Below are 19328 nucleotides of genomic sequence, written 5' to 3'. Positions count from 1 at the left end.
GCAATACTCCCGTCCTGGCTTCAAACAACAAATAGCTTCTCCTGGAATTATCATAGATATTTTATTTGACAATTTCTTGCTTGAAAGTTCTGTATGTTCCCAGTGCCGATTTTGTAGGCATCCCTGTTTTCCACAGACCCCTCTCTGTTCTTTAACCTTTTTCTTAACCGCTGTTTCCTGGTTCGCACCCCTCCTGCAGTCCAAATATTTGATTGGCAAATTTCTGGTCAGCTTTCTCCATTTTGTGTCAACATTCCTCATGTACAAATAACTGAAAACTCTCCTTGCCCACCGTTTTTCTGCCATTTCTCTCAATCACTCCTCAAATTCTGTCTTGCTGCTAGCTTCCCTGCCCTCGAATGACGTCCATCCCATGTCACCCTGTACCCCCTGATTTGGTGTATTTCCGTGTGCTCCCAAAGCAAGCCTACCTACCCCTCGCTGCTTAACTTCCAACTAGGTCACTCTACTTCCAACCTTGCTCGAACCTCTGACCTCATGCACAGGACCGCATTGCCGAAAGTCAAACTAGGGACCATCACCCCTTTCCAAATCCCTCTCACCACTTCGTACCTATTGTAATTCCACAGTGCCCTATTTTTTTATCACAGCTGCATTCCTGCTACCAGTAGTCGTTACATATTTTCCCCGTTACATATATTAGAGGAGACTCGCCGCGGCGCCACCTACCACTTGAAAACGCGTTTGGTAGCATGTGCCACCTGTTCCACCACGCTACGCTATTAAAAATTTAGGCTCGAAGTAGAGTATACTAGAATGTCTAGTACACACTTGTACTCTCTAGCTTGAAGTCCTCAGCAGACGGACGAGAGAGAAGCGAAACGGCGCATTGCGCGAAACTCGCACGAAACGGTAGCAGCTCCGTGCAGTTCCAATCCAGCTAAAATCGAGCGCTATTAATGTAGCTCCAAGTCTGCTCAAATCCTGCGCTTGTGTAGTTCAAATCCAGCGCTAATGCAGCTCCACTAACGTGAAACCTGGGGAAGTGCGAAGCAGTGATGCGCCGGTGCAGGAGTAGCGCTGGAGGGGAGAGCAATCGAGCGCTTGTGGGGTGGTGGCGGCCTCTCTTCCGCTGCGCTGGTACCAGCCTGGCGTTTCGGAACCGATTTTAACGAGTTTCTGCTAATGAACGTGCTTAATGCTTGATTATTAGTCCCGTCATAAATTATTCTGAACCACGTTAATTTGTTTTGAACCGATTTTAGTCAATTGTCATTTGTTTTGACCGTTTTGAACACTTGTTTGTGAGCGTGATCATGACAGACGCTGCCGACAGCCCGGGCCCCTAAAGTGCTTCGCACCATCAGCTGAAAACCGTTTCATTCGCGAGCAGAATGCAGTAACGTCGATAAATACTACTGAAACTTCCCAGTGAAAAATAAATGAACACATTCTGCAAATAAGCTAGTCCAAAGGATGGGCTAAACTGTAATCTACACACGAAAGCATGCTAATGACCCGAGTGCTACGTACAATATATATACACACACACAAGTCGCGGCGAGTGTACACGGAGCTTCATGCAGAAGTTATTTCATTTGTGAAACTGGATATTCAAACGCGAAGTTCCCATTGCAATGTTCTGCCAGTTCGAGAATGAAGTATTAATTGCACTGAAATGGTGAGCAAATACGAGTCTGATGGTTTTAACTGCTGCATGTTAACATGACTGTTCTTTATAGGCTTGAAATGCTTTAAATACAAAACAGAACTGAACATTGAAAACAAGAAGACATGACACAACAGTATGTTATAAATAGCTTGTAAGATTTATTTCTTTTAAAACAGCTAACGACGGACTGTCCTGCACCTATCAGTGCTCGGTCACGTTGCTGTACACTGTGCTATTTACATTGAATGCTGTGTTTCACCATCATTTCTTTACAAAAAAAAAAAAAAAAGTCAGATGTAGTTTGTCCGAAACACCTCATAGCACGGTGATAGCAGTTCACAGCGTCACATTTATCACCCAGAAACAGTGCAGTGGCACCGAGTGTTGAGCGCATGAGTCCATCAGTCGCGTTAACCAGATCAGTCCAATCACTTCACACTGTACACGGGGTCCATTTCGATGAGTTCATCTCTGGCACTTTCTGCCTGGCACTATGGCATAATCCTCTCTTTGCTCAGCTTTCAGGTGCCTGTGATGTGTACATATTTATAAAAGGGAGAAAGGACTCGGACGAAGCTCCTTCAACGTTTCAGTCACTGTCCGATGTAACAAGGGCCGTTTTCTTCTTTTTCCGTGGTGGCTTGGGCTTGGCAGCTTCTTCATCCTAGTAAAAGCAGTAAACAGCAGAGATGTGTTAAGCGCGCATAAAAGCAGCAACAGTGATAAAAATTTAAGTGAGACTGGTTCGATATGATACAAGATTGGCACATCCTTGCATAATGCAGTCAACAGGTCATTTTAACATATAACACCCTTCCAGATATTACTTTAAAGAGTATGAAACATTTTAAATGCTTTCTGTTCAGACAACGAAATGACAAGAGGGCGCTCTCATCATAACACTGCCCAGGTCACGCAGTCCTCATATGCAACAAGCAACAGGTGCACACGTTGAATAAAGACAGTTAAAGTGTCTGCAAGTGGAAGATCCCCCCACCAGCAACTTCCTTTTCACTCAGTTCCATCTTCACAGCTAAACAATAATAAACATGTCATTTTGTACAACAAAAAATTTTAATGAAAGGCAGTACTGCTCGCTGTTCATGTATACAACGAAGACTGGAATGCAGTCACCAGTACTCCTGTACGAAAGCATGAAAGAGGTTCACAAGGCAACTTGGAGAGAATATTGCGAGGAGAGCCCTATAATAAAATCAGGGAAAATTATGGTAAATAAAAAGCTCTCTTTATAATTCAGTATGAGAACGTGCTGTAACAGTGCCGCCACGTCAGTATAGTCAGTAACACAAGAGAACAAGCACATATGGCTTTGAACACCAAAATGTGTTTTCGAATGGTGGCAACTAGCAGCAGAAGAAAATATATATACAGTGAAATCTCATTGATACGATCTTCACGGGAATCGAAAAATAAAGCGTACCATCCAAAAATCGTATCATCCAACGTTTTATTCAACCAAATCATATTATCGGAAAAAAAAAGTATAATCCCGAAAAACGCAGAATCGCATCAACGAGGTTTCAGTGTACTGCCAAGTTGTTGCACAGCATAAATATTCTTTCTGAGAGCGTGCATTTTGGTGTAAAATGTTGGGCTTGGAGAAGTGCAACAGCAATAAAGGTATGTTCTTGGTATACGCAGGACTACGAACCAGAGACCCTACTCACTTCCCTTGTGCATGAACAATGCATGTGCCTAAGTGTGTGCATTGTCTGTGCTGCAGACATGTATGCTCCCGAGGCTTTCAAAGGACACTAAAGGCAATTATTAAGTCAACGTGGACATCTAAAATACCGTTCCAGAAACCTCACAGCACTTGTCTCGTGCCAAGACAAGACTTAGTTTAAGAAGAGTCTGCATACCTTTAGCGCAATTCAAATCACCTGCGCCCGAATGGGGAGTGGTGACGTTCAATATGTCATCACCGCCCTTTACTGCCGTCAGTGAGTAAAACGGCGCCTGACAGACGGCGCTACGGTTTCTTGCACAAAATGCGAATGCACGGCCATGGAGAAACCGAGCCAAGACAGCGTTATATTCAACTATAGATTCGCCGCTGCAGCTGCTCTTGGTCCAGTGGCATGGACCGTTCGGGCATTCCGCGAACCAGCTTGTGATAACGAAACTACATGATAACCAGACTACTGAAACGCGAAAGATCAGGTGGTGCAGAGTCAAACGAAAATGAAACCTTTTGACTGCCCGCGTTGTTGTCAAGGGTAATGTAAATCAGTTCTTTTTTCTAAAAATAGAATAGAACTGCACAATAAGCATTTCCTTCCATCTCCTAATGCAATCCAGTGATCTTTTTATCACGAGTGGTTGAGTACTAGTGACAGAATTATAATGAGGAGTACCTATATCATCGTGCTAGTACTTGAATGTCCCGGGGGAGTCTCCAATAGTGTCCTGCATTTACCTCAATTCTCTATTACCAATGCTCTGTTCTCAATAATATTGATCCCTTAGACATTCTTGAGTATTAATATATCACTTGACTTAATATTTGCCTTTAGTGTTCTTTAATCTTATAGGCCAGCTACCAGCTATCACTCTGAGCTAGTAGTGCACTAGACTGCCCAATCTGCTGCAACCAGATATTCAAAGTTCAAACAATGACGGTCAATCCGACAGGCCAGAGATGTCTTCATGAATTAAGTAAAACCTCATTAATACTAAACTTACCTGAAACATACGAGAGAGACATTTTATTTACAGGAAAGGCAGATAGGTTGGGCTGAGCTGTAGTGCTCTAGCCTGCTACTCTGCACTAGGGAAGAGGGAAGGGGAGTAAAGTATGGGGATGAATGATGATGATGCAAAGAGGAGGAGTGGTAACGTACAAACGGTTCCTTGCATAAACCTGGAGATGCTGGCAGTGTTTTTGACGAGCCTTGAAATGAGCATTCATTCATTCCACAATTTGCGACGTGTAAAGGTGTACCTTACCTCACTGCTCTCAGTGCTGGAGTCAGAGTCTGCTAGAACGGCTTTCACTCTGGACGCGGCTGCCTTGTGCGAGGAAGAGGAACTAGCATTGCTAGCCTTTCCCCCTCGGCCCCCCCTCGATGATGACCCCTTGGGAGGCGTTGAAGGTGGAGCTTTGATCTCTTCCGCGTCATCCGCCAAAGCGAAAAGGTCACTGTACCTGAAATTGACGTGGTTCAATGCACAAAAGTCAGACACAGGTTATGTGCAAACACTTGCGTTTCTGCAGAGCAATGCCAAGGTTTTGTAATGTCTTATAACTGCACTTTTCCCTCCCTTTCACAGACATATATACTTTAGCAAGTAATGAAGATAGTTATGTAGGGTTTAATGGCGCAAAAGCGACTATGGCTATGATGCGCCAGCCACAGGGTAGTGCTCAATCAATACAATGCTCAATCAATGAAATGAATAAAAGGATTAAGACCTTCCTTTACAGTTTATTTACAAGACTCGTGGCCTCTAAAAACCTAAAAACGTCATCAATGGACACTAGTGCATGCTCTGATAGTAGTAAACGTGGATGAAGTGGTGTTAGTGTTTTGTATAGTTCGCGAAAATAATGCTGTCTTTCTTTTTCGAACGCCGGACACGTGATTAAAATGTGATCCACACTGAGAGGTTCCTTGCATTGTTCACACTCCACTTGTTGTTCTCCTCTTAGTAAAATGTTGTGGGCCAAGTGTGTGTGTCCTATACGAAGACGACATAAAATCACTTCAATAAAACGTTCTTGGTGGTAACACGACTTCCATTCTTGTAGAATAGGCTTAATGGTTTTAAGTTTGTTGTGTACCCTGGAGTCCCATTCGTCCTGCCACTTTGAGTTAAAAGCAAGTTAATGCAAGTAATGAAGATACTATACTAAGAAGCAACAAACAGTTATGATAGACAAATGTGTTTACAGCTCGGCCTGTTTTGTTTATTCTACCAATTACTTTATCCAATGTTTCTGGTTTTACATGACAATAAGGAGAGCCGAGAATGGAAAAAACATTAATTTAGCTGACGCTGCCATGTCCGTCAACATGCTCAACAACCATAAAAATGTGAACCAAAAAGCACAGAAAACATTTTATATATTCTTCTGCCAAGTACACTCACTTTGTTTTTTGTGCTTCAGTGGATGTAGCCTGGACTTGAGAAAGAGCCGCCTGAATGGCCCCCTGACCAAAGACTGGGGAAAAGAAAGAGGGATGACATGGCATCAAGTGCAGTGCTCTATCTGATATAAAGTACAGTGTAGACCGCTTATAACGTAAGTCGCCGGAGTCGTGAATATTTGCACTATAAGCGGTACTGCACTATAACCAAAACAACGATTTTCAAGCCCTTATGCAAAAAAAGTAGACCAAGCAGCCGCACGTATCCGAGAATCGAAGCGTGCGACTGGGAGTTTTCCATCCGTTTCAATTTACGAACGTTGAAAGGTTAATGTCCAAGTACCCACGATCTTTGCATGAAGCAGACAAAGTGATAATTAAAAAAAAAAAATGTTTCAGTTTCGCCCGAAAGGCGAAGCATCGATTGTGATAGCAAATTAGTAGAGAGCTATAGAGAGTAGGGATAGTAGTTTTTTCGGCTGCATAAACTTGACACATTCGCTTACTAACTGAATTAACAAGTGTGGTGTCAACGTGAACAAGCAAACATGAATAGACTCGATGACCGCAGACAACCACTGTCAAAACTCGGCTCAAAACTCGGTCTGGTTCTCGGCATGGGGAAACGCGGCCGCCGCAGCGAGCGAAGGTTCGTGCGGTCTATCGCTTCAACGGACACTGAGCGGTGTAAGCACAGCGCATACGAAGGTCAGAGCCGTGTGGAGATCGCTTTCAAGATACGGTACGCGCGACAACACCGACTGCCGGCACAGGTGCGCACGCATTTGTTGGCAGAGTAGAAGCCGCCCCCTCCCTCCCTCCCGTGCTGCCTTCCCGCTTTGCTCCTTTCGCATGGGAGATTGCGTTGCCAGTTCCCCTTGCGCCCAGTTGCAAGATACGCATTTGGTGCCGCAGCACAGCGTCGCCTCCCCTCCCTCCCTCCCATACCCCCACGGCCTTTCGCATGATGGAAGTCGCGTTTGCTCTCCGCTGCGCGTTCGCTCTCCATGAAGGTGCGCGTCCCCCGCACGCTTTCACTCGCACATTCGGCGCGCGGCGACGATTTCATTGCCCTTGGACTCATGCTCCACGTCTTATGCTCCTCCTTCGCATCGCCCTCGTTGATCGGTGCGCACACCTCGTTGAGAAGCGTGCTCGCTACCACCTTTGTCAGAGAGATTTTCCTGCGGAAGCCGCATTATAACCGGTATTTTGTCTCGCGCGGCTGCACTGTAAACGGTATGCGTACACATGGAGTGCTATGGGAAAATTAATGGGAGTCTGAAAAGACCGTACTATATCGGGTCCTGCACTATAAGCGATTATGTTATAAGTGGTCTATACTGTAAAATGAGGTACCAGACATGACTGTGCTTTCTACATCCCTCCAATGTAGAAATCCATTGCTACAACAGAGTCAACAGCACGGTATGAAACTTCACACGGGTGGCTTTTCATTAAAAGTGCAGGATGTGCACGGCCCACACAACCTTCTCCATTACTCATGCCCCCCTTTTCTCCTTACGTGATATAGGCCTTTGACAGAACCAGTCCTTCCTGCCACCTAACAACTCACAGGTGCTGCGCAAAAGGCACAATATCTAGTTTTGATCATGAGGGCTTGTTCTTCGTATTCTCCCATGTGACTGTGTCTCTTTTTGTACTACCTTCTGTTACAAGTTTGATTACAACATTAGGATCGAAAACTGAGCAAGCTGGTATGTATTCATGTTGTGGTTTGTGCAGTGGTCACAAAAAAAAAAAAAAAAAAAAAAAAAAAAAACAGATACAACAGAATTGTGCACTTCCTTTTCTGCTCTCCCTGCTTTTAGATGAGCACAGCACAGACCACAAGTTTTGATTACAACCATACACCATATTAAGCCAGGAAAGAGCCCATAAAGAGTATCACTACAAAAATCAGACCTGTTATGAAGGATTACAAAGTAGAAATTCAAATAAATTAAGAGAACAATTGTTGGAACTCAAGGCAGCATCACGACTTCAATGTTGGCAGTGTAGATCTTGGGTGAAGAATATGACACTATACACAACGATCACACATACAACGCGCACACACACATTACGGCTATTCATATTGTTACAGTTAAAGTTGAATCGGCTTTATTTAAAGGACGAGGTTGATGGTGAAGTAAAGATGGCGTCCAGAGGCTGTGCCAGGTAACGTCTTCCTCTTCTTCTCCTAGCCTGGCTCATGCCGTAGCAATCCCCGGTTGCCAGACGAAGCCCGCTGGGCAAGTCCAAATCACTCGGAAAGCGTGGGGTGAAACCGCTTAAGACGAGCAACATGTACTAACTGGGTCCAGCTAGACCGACGACCAGCTGACGTCAAGCGTGCCCCCATGTACGTCAAGTCATTCAAGCGACCTACAACGACGAATGGGCCCGTGTACTGGGGTAAAAACTTTTCGCATAAGCCCCGTTTACGTTGCGGGGTCCACAACCACACAAAGTCTCCTTTAGCGTACGAGACAGACTGGTGTCGGCTGTCATAGCGCTCTTTCGATCGGTGTTGCGATGCCACAGTACGAAGACGAGCAATACGCTGGGCTTCTTCGGCAAGACAAAGCGTCTTGGCAACAGAGTACTCGCTGTGAAAGTCAAACGGTAGTATAGTGTCAATGCAACTTAGCGGTGGACGTGCGTAAAGGAGATAAAAAGGACTGTAATCGGTCGTCTCATGCTTTGCAGTATTATAAGCATAGGTGATGAAGGGGAGTACGTCATCCCAGTCTCTGTGATCGGAAGATACGTACATGGCCAGCATGTTAGTTAGAGTTCTGTTCGTACGTTCTACAAGCCCATTTGTCTGAGGGTGATAAGGCGTTGAATGGTGGAACTGCGAACTGCAGAGACGAAGCAGTTCTTCTACGGCGTCCGCAACGAACTGACGACCGCGATCGCTAATGATTACACGGGGGGCACCATGCCGAAGAATAATGAAGCGAAGCAAAAACGTTGCAACGGACGCAGCTGTTGAAGATGGTACGGCCGCCGTTTCCGCGTAACGGGTCAGATGGTCGACACATATGATCACCCATCGGTTGTCGTTAGATGATCGGGGAAATGGGCCCAGAAGATCAATACCCACTTGTTCAAATGGCAGGCGAGGCGGCGGCAGAGGTTGGAGAAGACCTGGCGGAGCGGTCGTAGGACGCTTGTAGCGTTGACATTGTTCGCAACTGGCGACATAGTGCTTGACTGTGTCCCGCATTCTGGGCCAGTAAAAACGCTCCTGTGTCCGGTTCAAAGTTCTGATGAATCCTAGATGGCCAGATGTCGCATCGTCGTGCATGGCTCTCAGTATGTCTGCTCGCAAACTCTGTGGCACCACCAGAAGGAAGCGTGCGCCTTTAGCCGAATAATTGGTCTTGTAAAGCAGGCCGTCAGGGACACAAAATCGACCGGTGGCTCCAGGACGCGATGCAGCTACAAATAGAGGTTCCAAACTAATATCATTTTCCTGCTCTGCCTTGAAAGTCATCGAGTCTGGGAATGTAGAAGAAATGAGAGCAAAACAGTCATCAAAATTGTCTTCGTCACACTCCGTCGTCAGAGGAAGACGGGAAAGACAGTCCGCATCTGCGTGGCGACGCCCAGACTTGTAGGAAATAACGAAGTCGTACTCCTGCATTCGAAGAGCCCAACGTGCCAGTCGTCCACTCGGGTCACGGAGATTCACCAACCAGCATAACGCGTGGTGGTCGGTAATGATAGTGAACGGGCGTTCGTAGATATGGGGCCGAAATTTGTGGACAGCGAAAACAGCTGCCAAGCATTCTTGCTTGGTAACAGTATAATTGCGTTCCGCCATAGTCAAAGAGCGACTAGCATAAGCCACAACGTGTTCAGCTTCTTGATGACGTTACACTAGTACGGCACCGATGCCACTGGCATCAGCATGCACTTCCGTAGGTGAGGACGCATCGAAGTGACGCAATATGGGCCCTGACGTTAGTAGAAATTTTAGCTGGCGGAACGCGTCGTCGCAAGCCAATGTCCAGTTGAAAGGGACGGCTTTTTGGAGAAGACATGTTAGGGGGTACACCACGTCGGCGAATCTTGGGATGAAGCGACGAAAATATGAACACAGGCCCAAGAAACTCCTCAACTCCCGCACTGACTTCGGTGCTTCGAAGGAGCTGACAGCCTCAATTTTCCGTGGATCTGGCCTCACGCCGTTTTTGTCGACCAGATGCCCAAGTACTAACGTCTCTGTTTCCCCGAAACGACATTTCTTGGAGTTCAGGACCAAGCCGGCTTTTTCGACACAATCCAGAACAAGACTGAGACGGCTGTTATGCTCACTCAAAGTGCTGCCAAAAATCACCACATCATCGAGGTAGAACAAACAAATTTCAGATTTAAGTCCTCGGAGGGTAGTGTCCATAAATCGTTCGAATGTTGCTGGCGCGTTGCAAAGGCCGAACGGCATAACATTAAATTCATAAAGACCGTCTGGTGTCACGAAGGCCGTTTTCTCCTTATCGTCTGGGTGCATGGGTATCTGCCAATACCCTGATCGCAAATCCAGTGATGAAAAGTAGGCAGCGGAATGTAAACAATCAATGACATCATCAATTCTAGCAAGCGAATACACATCCTTTTTGGTGACCGTGTTCAGTTTTCTGTAATCAACGCAGAACCGCCACGATCCATCCTTCTTCTTTACTACGATTACTGGTGCTGCCCACGGACTAGAGGACTCTTGAACAACACTTTTCTGTAGCATGTCTTTCACCTGTTCAGCGATAACTGTCCTCTCTGCTGAAGAAACGCGGTAAGGCTTTTGCCGAATGGGGTGCGCAGATCCGGTGTCAATTCTGTGGCGGGCACGAGAACGCGGGAGTGAAGCCTGCTTGTCGCCTTGTGTGAAATCGAACACAGAAAGATGTGTCCACAAAACTTGTGCGAGAGCGTGGCGCTCATGTGAGGGAAGCGCCTTGTTGATCATCCGTAGGATCTGCTCTTCAGAAGTGCGTCGGTGGGGATCGCTAGTATGAGACTGCTCCTCGTCGCTTAGAACTGTAATGGAGCTGTACGTAATCTCGTCAAATTCAGCGAGCTTCATATCACGCGGGAGAACAGCAGGGACGCAAGAACAATTGAAAGCCCACAAATTTGAGACGCCATTCACTACTCTCACGAGAGAGCGTGGCACAAGTACATCTTTCTTTGCGCAGCTCGACGTAAGTGGCTGGACTTGCGCGTCAAACAATGAAAGGTCGGTGGCAGCGACATTGACAGGGACACGTGACAGCGACCAAGGCAGTAGCAGCAAATCGTTCGAAACAACACAATAGTTTTTCTCTGCTAAAGATGTGTCGGCAAGGGTGGCGAGAAGCGCGCTATTCAAGGTAATTTCGCCTGTGCCACAGTTAACGGAAGCACCACAATCCTGAAGAAAGTCAATCCCGAGAATAACATCATGAGTGTAGCACGGTAGCACGAGAAATTCTGTTTTAAGATCTTCCCCTCCGAATAAAACACTTGCAACACAAATACCAAGGGGAATAAGGCACTCTCCACTGACACCACGAAACGTCACACCATCATTCCACGGGAAAATAACTTTCCGACCCAGCCTCTCTTTGAAATTCACACTCATGACGGAAACGGTAGCACCAGTATCCACTAATGCTGTTGCAGGTATACTATCAATTAACACACGCACTTTGTTCTTCACCATCATAATAGGCAGAGGAGTATTTCACAGAGACGCAGACTGTCCGGCGACCTTACCTCCATCGGCCATGCCGGCTAGTTTCCCGACGGCGGTGGTGACGTAGCACGTCGACGTGGTGACGGTGAACGGCGTTGGCGACTGGTTGGGGGCGTCAGGCTGCGGTCTGAAGCTGGCGAGCCACTCCGTCTGCTATATTGACGGAAGGTATTCCGGGGTGGCGCGCCTATGGTGTTTGCAGTATCAGGGTCTGTCGGCCAGCGGTCGTCATAACTGACTTGTTCAAAATTAGGCCAAGCTGGTGGAGGGCCATATGTTGTCTGTCGGCGACAAAAACGAGCAATGTGTCCTGATGCGCCACAGCCGTAACACACAGGCGATGCGCGACCGACGTTGTGCGTCTCGGGGTCAACCTCGGGAAACCGAGACGTTGCGAATAATAAATGCGATCTGCCGAATGCCGATTCGTGGTGGTAGCTCGACGAGTGCGCTGATCGTGCGTCATGTCGTCGGGAGAGGAACGTCGATGCTGTCGCAGCTGATCGACTCGACAGTCTGCAATGCCTGGCATGGCAGACAATGCCGACACAGCAGATGCATGCTCTTGAGGTTGGTTGCAAGTGCAACCAATCTGTTCGACATCCGCCCCTGAGGTGTGTCGTTCAAGTTCTTCGCGGACAATTTGCCTTATAGTTGCCGCAAGGTCAAATTGAAAATTGCAGTTGTCGTTATCGTCAACACTTGCCACTGTTGTGACATTCGCTAACCTGCCGAACTTTGGCGTGATACGGCGCAGCTTTAAGGCCTCGAATGTGCGGCGATGCTTGATGAGGTCGGCGACCAAGGCGAGACTCTCCTTTCCGATTAAATAAGTATAAACATCCTCGGCTATGCCTTTGAGAAGATGTCCCACTTTGTCCTCTTCGGACATTCGAGGATTGACCGTTTTGCAAAGCTTCAGGATCACCTCTATGTACGTAGTACAGGTCTCACCTGGGACTTGAGTGCGCTAAAGCAATGTCTGCTCCGCCCGCTTCCTTTTCGTCGTGGAATCGCCAAAGCACTCTGTGAGGCCAGTAACGAAGCTGTCCCACGTTGTGAAGGAATCTTCATGGTTCTCGAACCACACTAGCGCAGTGTCTGTGAGGAACAGAACGACATTGTTGAGCTGAGCCGTGGAGTTCCAGCCGTTGTACTTGCTCACACGCTTGTAGTGGGTGAGCCATTCCTCCACGTCTTCGCCGAATTTTCCTGAGAAAGGGCGGGGTTCATCTGATGCATCCAGGTGCCAGTTGTTCGCACTGGAGCAGCCAGAGAAGGCTGTTGGTCGCCGCTGTGGGACATTGGGATCTCAAGTGGTGTTGGAGGCAGTCGAGCGAGGCGTCGGCTTCGGCGCGGCACTTGCTGCAGCAGCTCCGTTGTCTTGGTCGAAATACCCAGCACCTCCACCACAATACTGTTACGGTTAAAGTTGAACCGGCTTTATTGAAAGGACGAGGTTGATGGTGAAGTAAAGATGGCGTCCAGAGGCTGCGCCAGCTAACGTCTTCCCCTTCTCCTTGCCCAGCTCATGCCGTAGCAATATATAGTATATGCTAAACATAATCATGAAGTCTTAGTAAGACTTGTACTTCTCAAAAACACTAGAAACGCTTTCACTGCATGCTATGCACAGGTTGTGCTTTTCCGTGGGCCAAGGATTTCCTGCAACTCCAAGCTTTAGTTGTGGTTCAAGTTCAGCACTGCCAATTAGGCCCCGCAGTTCAAGCTCAGTTACCCGAGTTTCACGGACTTGCATATGGGGATGCCCCTAGCTCAATGCAGAGTTACAGGACTGGTTATGATTGACCAACTCTGCACCACTAGCAGTATGACATCTGATTCATTAGCAAAGCTGTCTGCTCACATGATGTCTGTTTGCAGTGCTGCCTCAGTTGGTCTAGGTGCGCTAGCGTCTGTTCCGGTGCTGGTCCTTGGTTCTTGCCAGCCAAAGGTTGCCTGCAAGATAAGGGACCAGATGGAACAATTAGATAAAAATGTAAAATGTCAGCCCAGCTGTTTGGTTAGATAGGTAGAGAATAGGTACAGCGGTAGAGAAGCAACAAGTTATGAGACTGGAATGTGCATTGGATGCAAGTGGCAAAGCAAACCAGAGAAAAAACTGAAGGTCAAAGCATCAGTCGAACCTCAATACTATAACAATTAAGAGTATAACAAAACAAATCTAAAATGTGCCTCGCTGATATAAGTGTGTAACAAATATATGCTTACAATGAATATCAAGATAGTAACGAAGGCATATTTGTGCCATGAGACTTTATTACGAGGTTCAAATGTATTGCACAAAGTAAGACTTGCATTTCGATGGACAGTATAAATTGCAGTAAACATTCGCTTACTAGCTAGATACATTTCATACGTACTAGATTTATACAGTTTTTCAAGGGAACCGTAGTAAAAAACAGTGAGGAAAGCCACAAATCACCACAGCAATGCCCATTAACAGCTCTGAATGGCTGCCAATACCTGTTATTCAACTCCGTCGGCGTTCATACTGTGACTGGGGACTGGGACGTGCGAGCAGCTATAATTAATGGATGCATATGATATTCCTGTGACAGTAGCCCCTTTTCTACTCTTGATATGCTTCACCTCAATATTTCGCATATGCTTCACCGTATGACACATCTTTATTGTGACGAAGCTGACTGAAGAGAACCGGCGACTATGCAATTGCATATAAGACCCTTGCCGACCCCAAAATGAATGCCCTGCACTCGGTGGATTTGGCCCAGTGTGCGCGGTTCCCGATATTTTAACAGGTGCACCTTTCTTCAGGTGCTTCGCCAACTGCTCTGTGCACTATATCTCCCTATATGCTTGTCTGGCATGTTGTCTGGCTTGTGCCACTTCGGTCACTTGTTGAAATGTATACATTTATCGTGTGTGAGCAAATTTTCCTCTGCACCACTAAATTTATGGGACCACCATGTTGAAATGCACCGTAAGATGCGGGAACATTGCAGAATGGGGACATATTAAATGGGAACATAATACAGTCAAACCTCGATATAACGAAATTGAACTTGTAGCGAAAAACTTTTGTTAAATTGCAAATTTCATTAATTCTTGATGGATAATATCTTGTCAGTAGGCACTTATAAAAAATCGCAAGAAGGTCGCGCCATAATAGCACGGTTATGGGTACCAGTGCATGCGGTACAGATGGTGCCGAGAGCAATGCATCAATGTGGCTCACGGCGTCCGGAGATTTGCGTGTGATGCGTCTCGCGGTACCATAAATCATGGACGCCATGGCTGACCACGCTTAGTGCCCGCATCCGTCATGAAATGACCCCCCCAAATTAAAAACAATTAAAATCAAAAAGTGTAAAAAGATACAAATATTTGCCCTGTGCAAAAAAGTCACAGTTTTGCTAGAGAGGCTGATGTAGGGGCGTGTGAGTATTGGAAACCTTTGAACAATGAATCAAATAATGTCCAATTCGATTCGGTCTTCGAATCAAAAAGTCCTTATTCGTAAATGCAAATATTTTTCGAATACTTTTCGAATATTGCAAAACGTCAACTACACTCAATAACATAAAATTGGAGCAAATTAAACTACGGTAAATTTTCAACCCCGCGGGCACAGTATAGACATAAAGCATGAGAACTTTTGTAGTGGAGCAGGCTACTTCGCTTACGTAGCCATACTTTACAGGCTATACATCTGAAAAGTCCGAAGTCCTTTCTGAAAAGTCCTGTGCATGTGAAAAAACTACGTGTTTGCTCCTAATACTCCATTTGTGCTTTTCATAAACAATGCTTCATAATGTACTATGTAATGACAGAAACGTGCTAACTTTAAGAATACTGGGATATGAACATTGCTTTATAATAGTTATAATGGCTGTTCATTATTCGAAAACTATTTGAAAACTATTCAAAGTCCGATTCGATTAGCTTCTGGCCCTATTCAATTCATATTCGATTCGGTCTCAAAAATCACTATTCGCACACCCCTAAGGCTGCAGATAGAAAAGAGACAACTACATAAAGTAAGGTTCGTAATTTTACCGGTGTCACGTGCAGTCACGCAAACTTGAATCGATTTAATTCGATGGCCACGAACTCGCTTTCACAACACGAGTGAACGCTTCACACCATGTCTCTGTCTCAGAAAGTTGAGATTACGCGACCGCTAACACTAGATGCTCGGGAACACAATGCGCATCAAAGCACCAACTGTCTCGGCTTGACCTTTGCACTTGCGGCAGATTAACTTCAAGATACAGCGTGTGGCCCATGTCTGAGGTGGACACGCACGTGCGATGGGGGAAAGGGCACATAGCCTCCCCCAAACTGTGGTTGAACGTAACCGTGCTTTAACTCCCTCTCCATCCCCCTTGCGCTGAACAAATCGTCAGCTCCTCTGTTTTTCTGTGCACTACGAGCTGCCGCATGTGTCGCGGCTTCCGCAAGTTGTTTACTAACGCAATAAATGGCACAGCGGTGTTTTTTACTTACCGTGTCCCGGTGCACGCGCTTTGACGGCGTTTTTGCCGCTTAAGCTTTACAAGTGGAAGGACACTTGAAATAGCTTTTGCCTTGGCCGACATTTTTATAGCTCTTTGCTAGATTTACTAGCCATAAAGCCTCCAAGTACATGCTTGAAATGGCAGAAAACTTTGTTAAATCGAGAAAATGTCATGAAACGTTTTTCAATGGAACTAAGATTGGGAAATGAAAGTAATTCGTTACATCGAGGTTTGACTGTACATAAGAGCCAATGGGATTCAGTTCGGGACTGCAGAAACGTGGCATACAGCTGAGAAAATGCAACAGCTAGGCACATATCAACGGGGTTACACAGTATAAGCATGCATGTAGTCATGGCGCATGGGCCACACATGTGTCGTCACTACCGGGATAGCATCACGGCAGCATGAGCATGCCTTGAGTGTCGATACTAATTGGTATCACAATAAACTAACGGCAAACCACAAACCGTTTCCGCTTGGCGGCTGAGCCTGACTTAGCGAAGAGGGATCCCACAAGCTCCGAGAGCTGCACCTCGTGCTCCTGGGTCCAGTACTTCAGTATGGAGACGACAAAGAGGTCGTTGCTCTTGACATCTCGGCACAGGATGTGTTTGAGCAGCTCCATCGAGGGCCTTTGAAAGGGCAAGACAGAATCAGTACAAGAGGGCACAGAAGAAGCAGGAGGCACAGAAAATGCCTTCACGCCACTTAAATGTGCAGGACAATTTATTTCAGGATCAATGTAAGCAAAGGCAGAAGCTACACAACCGACAAGAATTTTCTGGACACACCGAGGTGTCAAGTTGACTCAATTCAAATGCACAGGATTTACAAATTTTTGGTGTGCATTATGATTGAGGACATGCTAGAACTGAGTTAATGTTGTACCAGCAGCCAAAAGAGCATGTCGATTCAAATGTATTCCAGTGAATATGCAAGTTGCATAAGACTTTGACGGCAAAACAACTTTTGCTTATTTGCAATGCAGCAACAGCAGAGAAATAGAGATGTTCGGAAACAGCCGCTAACAGGCTTTCTTTCCTCAAATCTTTCTGACGCCAGAAGCTGTCGCTCAAGTTTCCTTATATTTTGACAGGAAGTCAGAAATAAATCGGAAAGCTTCTAGGCTAAAAAGCAAAGAACCTAATAGGGTTTATGTGGGTGGTATATAAGCACCAAAAAGCAACACCAGAGACTACAAAATGCTTTATGTGCAACTGCAATGGTAGAGTGAATGTAAAGTGGCTTTGCCATCTGCTGAAAAGCAACAAGGGTTATCGACCTATGAAGCTCGAACTTGGTTAAAAATAATGCGGATTTCACCCATATGACACAGGAGGCAACATGTAAAAGCATTTTTTAGCATCAAATTTTGTCCTAACACTTTTTTCAAAAACATGTACCAACAGCACAGGAAATTGCTATGCCTTTCATGCCCAAATGTAGCTTAATGTAGCTTAGCAGCACTTCAAAGCAGAGGATGCATGTTTAATATATTTCATCACATAACACACAAAGACAACACATAAAATGCTTCCCTCTTTGGCTCAATTCTCCTGGCACTTATTTCAGTACTGTCATTCTGACAACAGTACGACTCATTATTCTGGCCTAATACACAAAAACACAACACACTACATTAAACTTATTTATCCGTGAGGCAGTACTGCTTGTCACAAACTATTATGTCTCATCTATTTTTTATCGAGTAGTCTGACATTAAATATCTGTTTTTTTCAGGAGTCTAAATGCATGACTAACTTTAAGCTCCTTTTTAATCCTTTAACTCCCAACCCTGAACTGTATTCGTCATGGGACATTTTACCAATATTGTCAATGACGAGGTCACACTCGTTCGGCCTGTTTTCTGCTGCTCCCACGGCCAAAGACGAATTACGGTCGGCGTTGATGAAAAGCTACCTTAAGAGCAGCCTTTAAAAAAAGAAGAAAAAAACACACAATGAAGTAAAAATTAAGACTACATAAAAAACTTGAGAAATTTGGTACGTTTTTCAGGAATTATTTAGGGGTTAATTGGTTAAAATCACCATACTTGTAGAATGGCACAGTAAAACGATTTTCATGACAAACTTGGAAGCTCATTTTGCAAATCAACATACTCTGAGAAAAACCGTTCCAGAGTGCAATTAAAAAATATTTACCTCTCTTGCTTCAGGAGCAGCAATATACTTGTCAAGGCCTCGGCATGGGCTGCACATGTTTAACACCAATGAACAAATGTAAACAATATTTGATTTATATAATGTCATGCATAATGCTCAGTTATTTTAAGACTGTCACAAGCACTGCAACACATGCACACACAAAGTGCACATGTTGAAAAAGGAAGATACACTACTACAGACTATACACACTAATACAAACTACAAGCACACAAGGTCCGATCAAACAAAATGAGCAGTAGCACCTCAAATCCTATACAGTAATAGAAGGTACATGCCATAATCAGGCATGCCCTGCCAGGGAAGATAGTAAGCAGCGATGCAGACATCAAGAAAACTCAATGAGCACAAATACACTCACAAAACGTGCAGAAACACCGAGCGATGAGAGCTGACAAGCGGTGCACTTTGCAGCCAGCCACTAGGATGGCGTGGGCGCTCAGCATGAACAGGCATTCCCTCCCTCTACCTTATCTATGTGCACGCACACACACATGCAGATACTCTTTAGTGGCACACAGTCGCAAGCTGTGCATCTGGAGAGAGGCACACTTTTTGTTCACTGCCACGTTGCAGACATGTACCCACAGAGAGAAAGGAAAGAGCAACAAGAAAAACATATGCATGCACGTAAGCACATACAGGGTGATCATTTGTAAGTTTTATTTAAATTTTAAAAAATCGCCTGTGGCTGGTAGCATAATTCTTGTCCTTGAGCTGAATTATTCGAAGAGGCAGACATTACTAGCACGAGAAATAGAAACACATATTCAACTGCAACTTGTCACATTTTCAACTTTTTTTTTTTCTTAAGTAAACATCTTTATGTCCAGCTCCCAATGTGTATGCTTTGCATCTATGTCTCTTTTTCTGTTCAAGCTTCCCAGGTCCAGTAAGCAACTTTTCCACTGCTCACCTTGAAACTCCAACTTTGGCAAGATGGGAAGGACATAGTCAACCGGGATGTTGTGTGCTGCTATCAACTGCCACAGGCAGAACTGCTCAAACGTTTCCCACTCGAGGCTTGCATCTGTTGGGGGTGTAAACAGTGCATGCTCGTGAACGATGCACAATGAAGTCACCAAGTTGCACAGTTTAGACTGTTTATAACTTAAGTCGTCAGAATTGTGAGCACCCACACCTAGCATGCTC

At 45.5% G+C, this 19328-nt stretch overlaps 1 protein-coding gene across 1 annotated transcript in view; it reads right to left on the bottom strand.

Moving 5' to 3' along the window:
- Positions 1-1767: 1767 nt before the first annotated feature.
- Positions 1768-19328, bottom strand: part of LOC119442838 (integrator complex subunit 3-like) — a 48501-nt gene continuing 30940 nt past the window's right edge. The window contains exons 23-29 of the mRNA XM_037707877.1: positions 19093-19206; positions 18156-18204; positions 16461-16625; positions 13356-13447; positions 5747-5819; positions 4604-4802; positions 1768-2297 (exon numbers count right to left, since the gene is read on the bottom strand). Of these exons, the coding sequence (XP_037563805.1) occupies positions 2223-2297; positions 4604-4802; positions 5747-5819; positions 13356-13447; positions 16461-16625; positions 18156-18204; positions 19093-19206 (767 nt within the window). The 3' untranslated portion in view covers positions 1768-2222. The remainder of the gene's footprint in view (positions 2298-4603; positions 4803-5746; positions 5820-13355; positions 13448-16460; positions 16626-18155; positions 18205-19092; positions 19207-19328) is intronic.

This window comes from Dermacentor silvarum, chromosome 2, assembly GCF_013339745.2.
Source record: "Dermacentor silvarum isolate Dsil-2018 chromosome 2, BIME_Dsil_1.4, whole genome shotgun sequence".
NCBI classification, from domain to species: domain Eukaryota; kingdom Metazoa; phylum Arthropoda; class Arachnida; order Ixodida; family Ixodidae; genus Dermacentor; species Dermacentor silvarum.
Note: the sequence above shows the minus strand (reverse complement) of the source record. Positions and strands in the feature narration are given on the sequence as shown.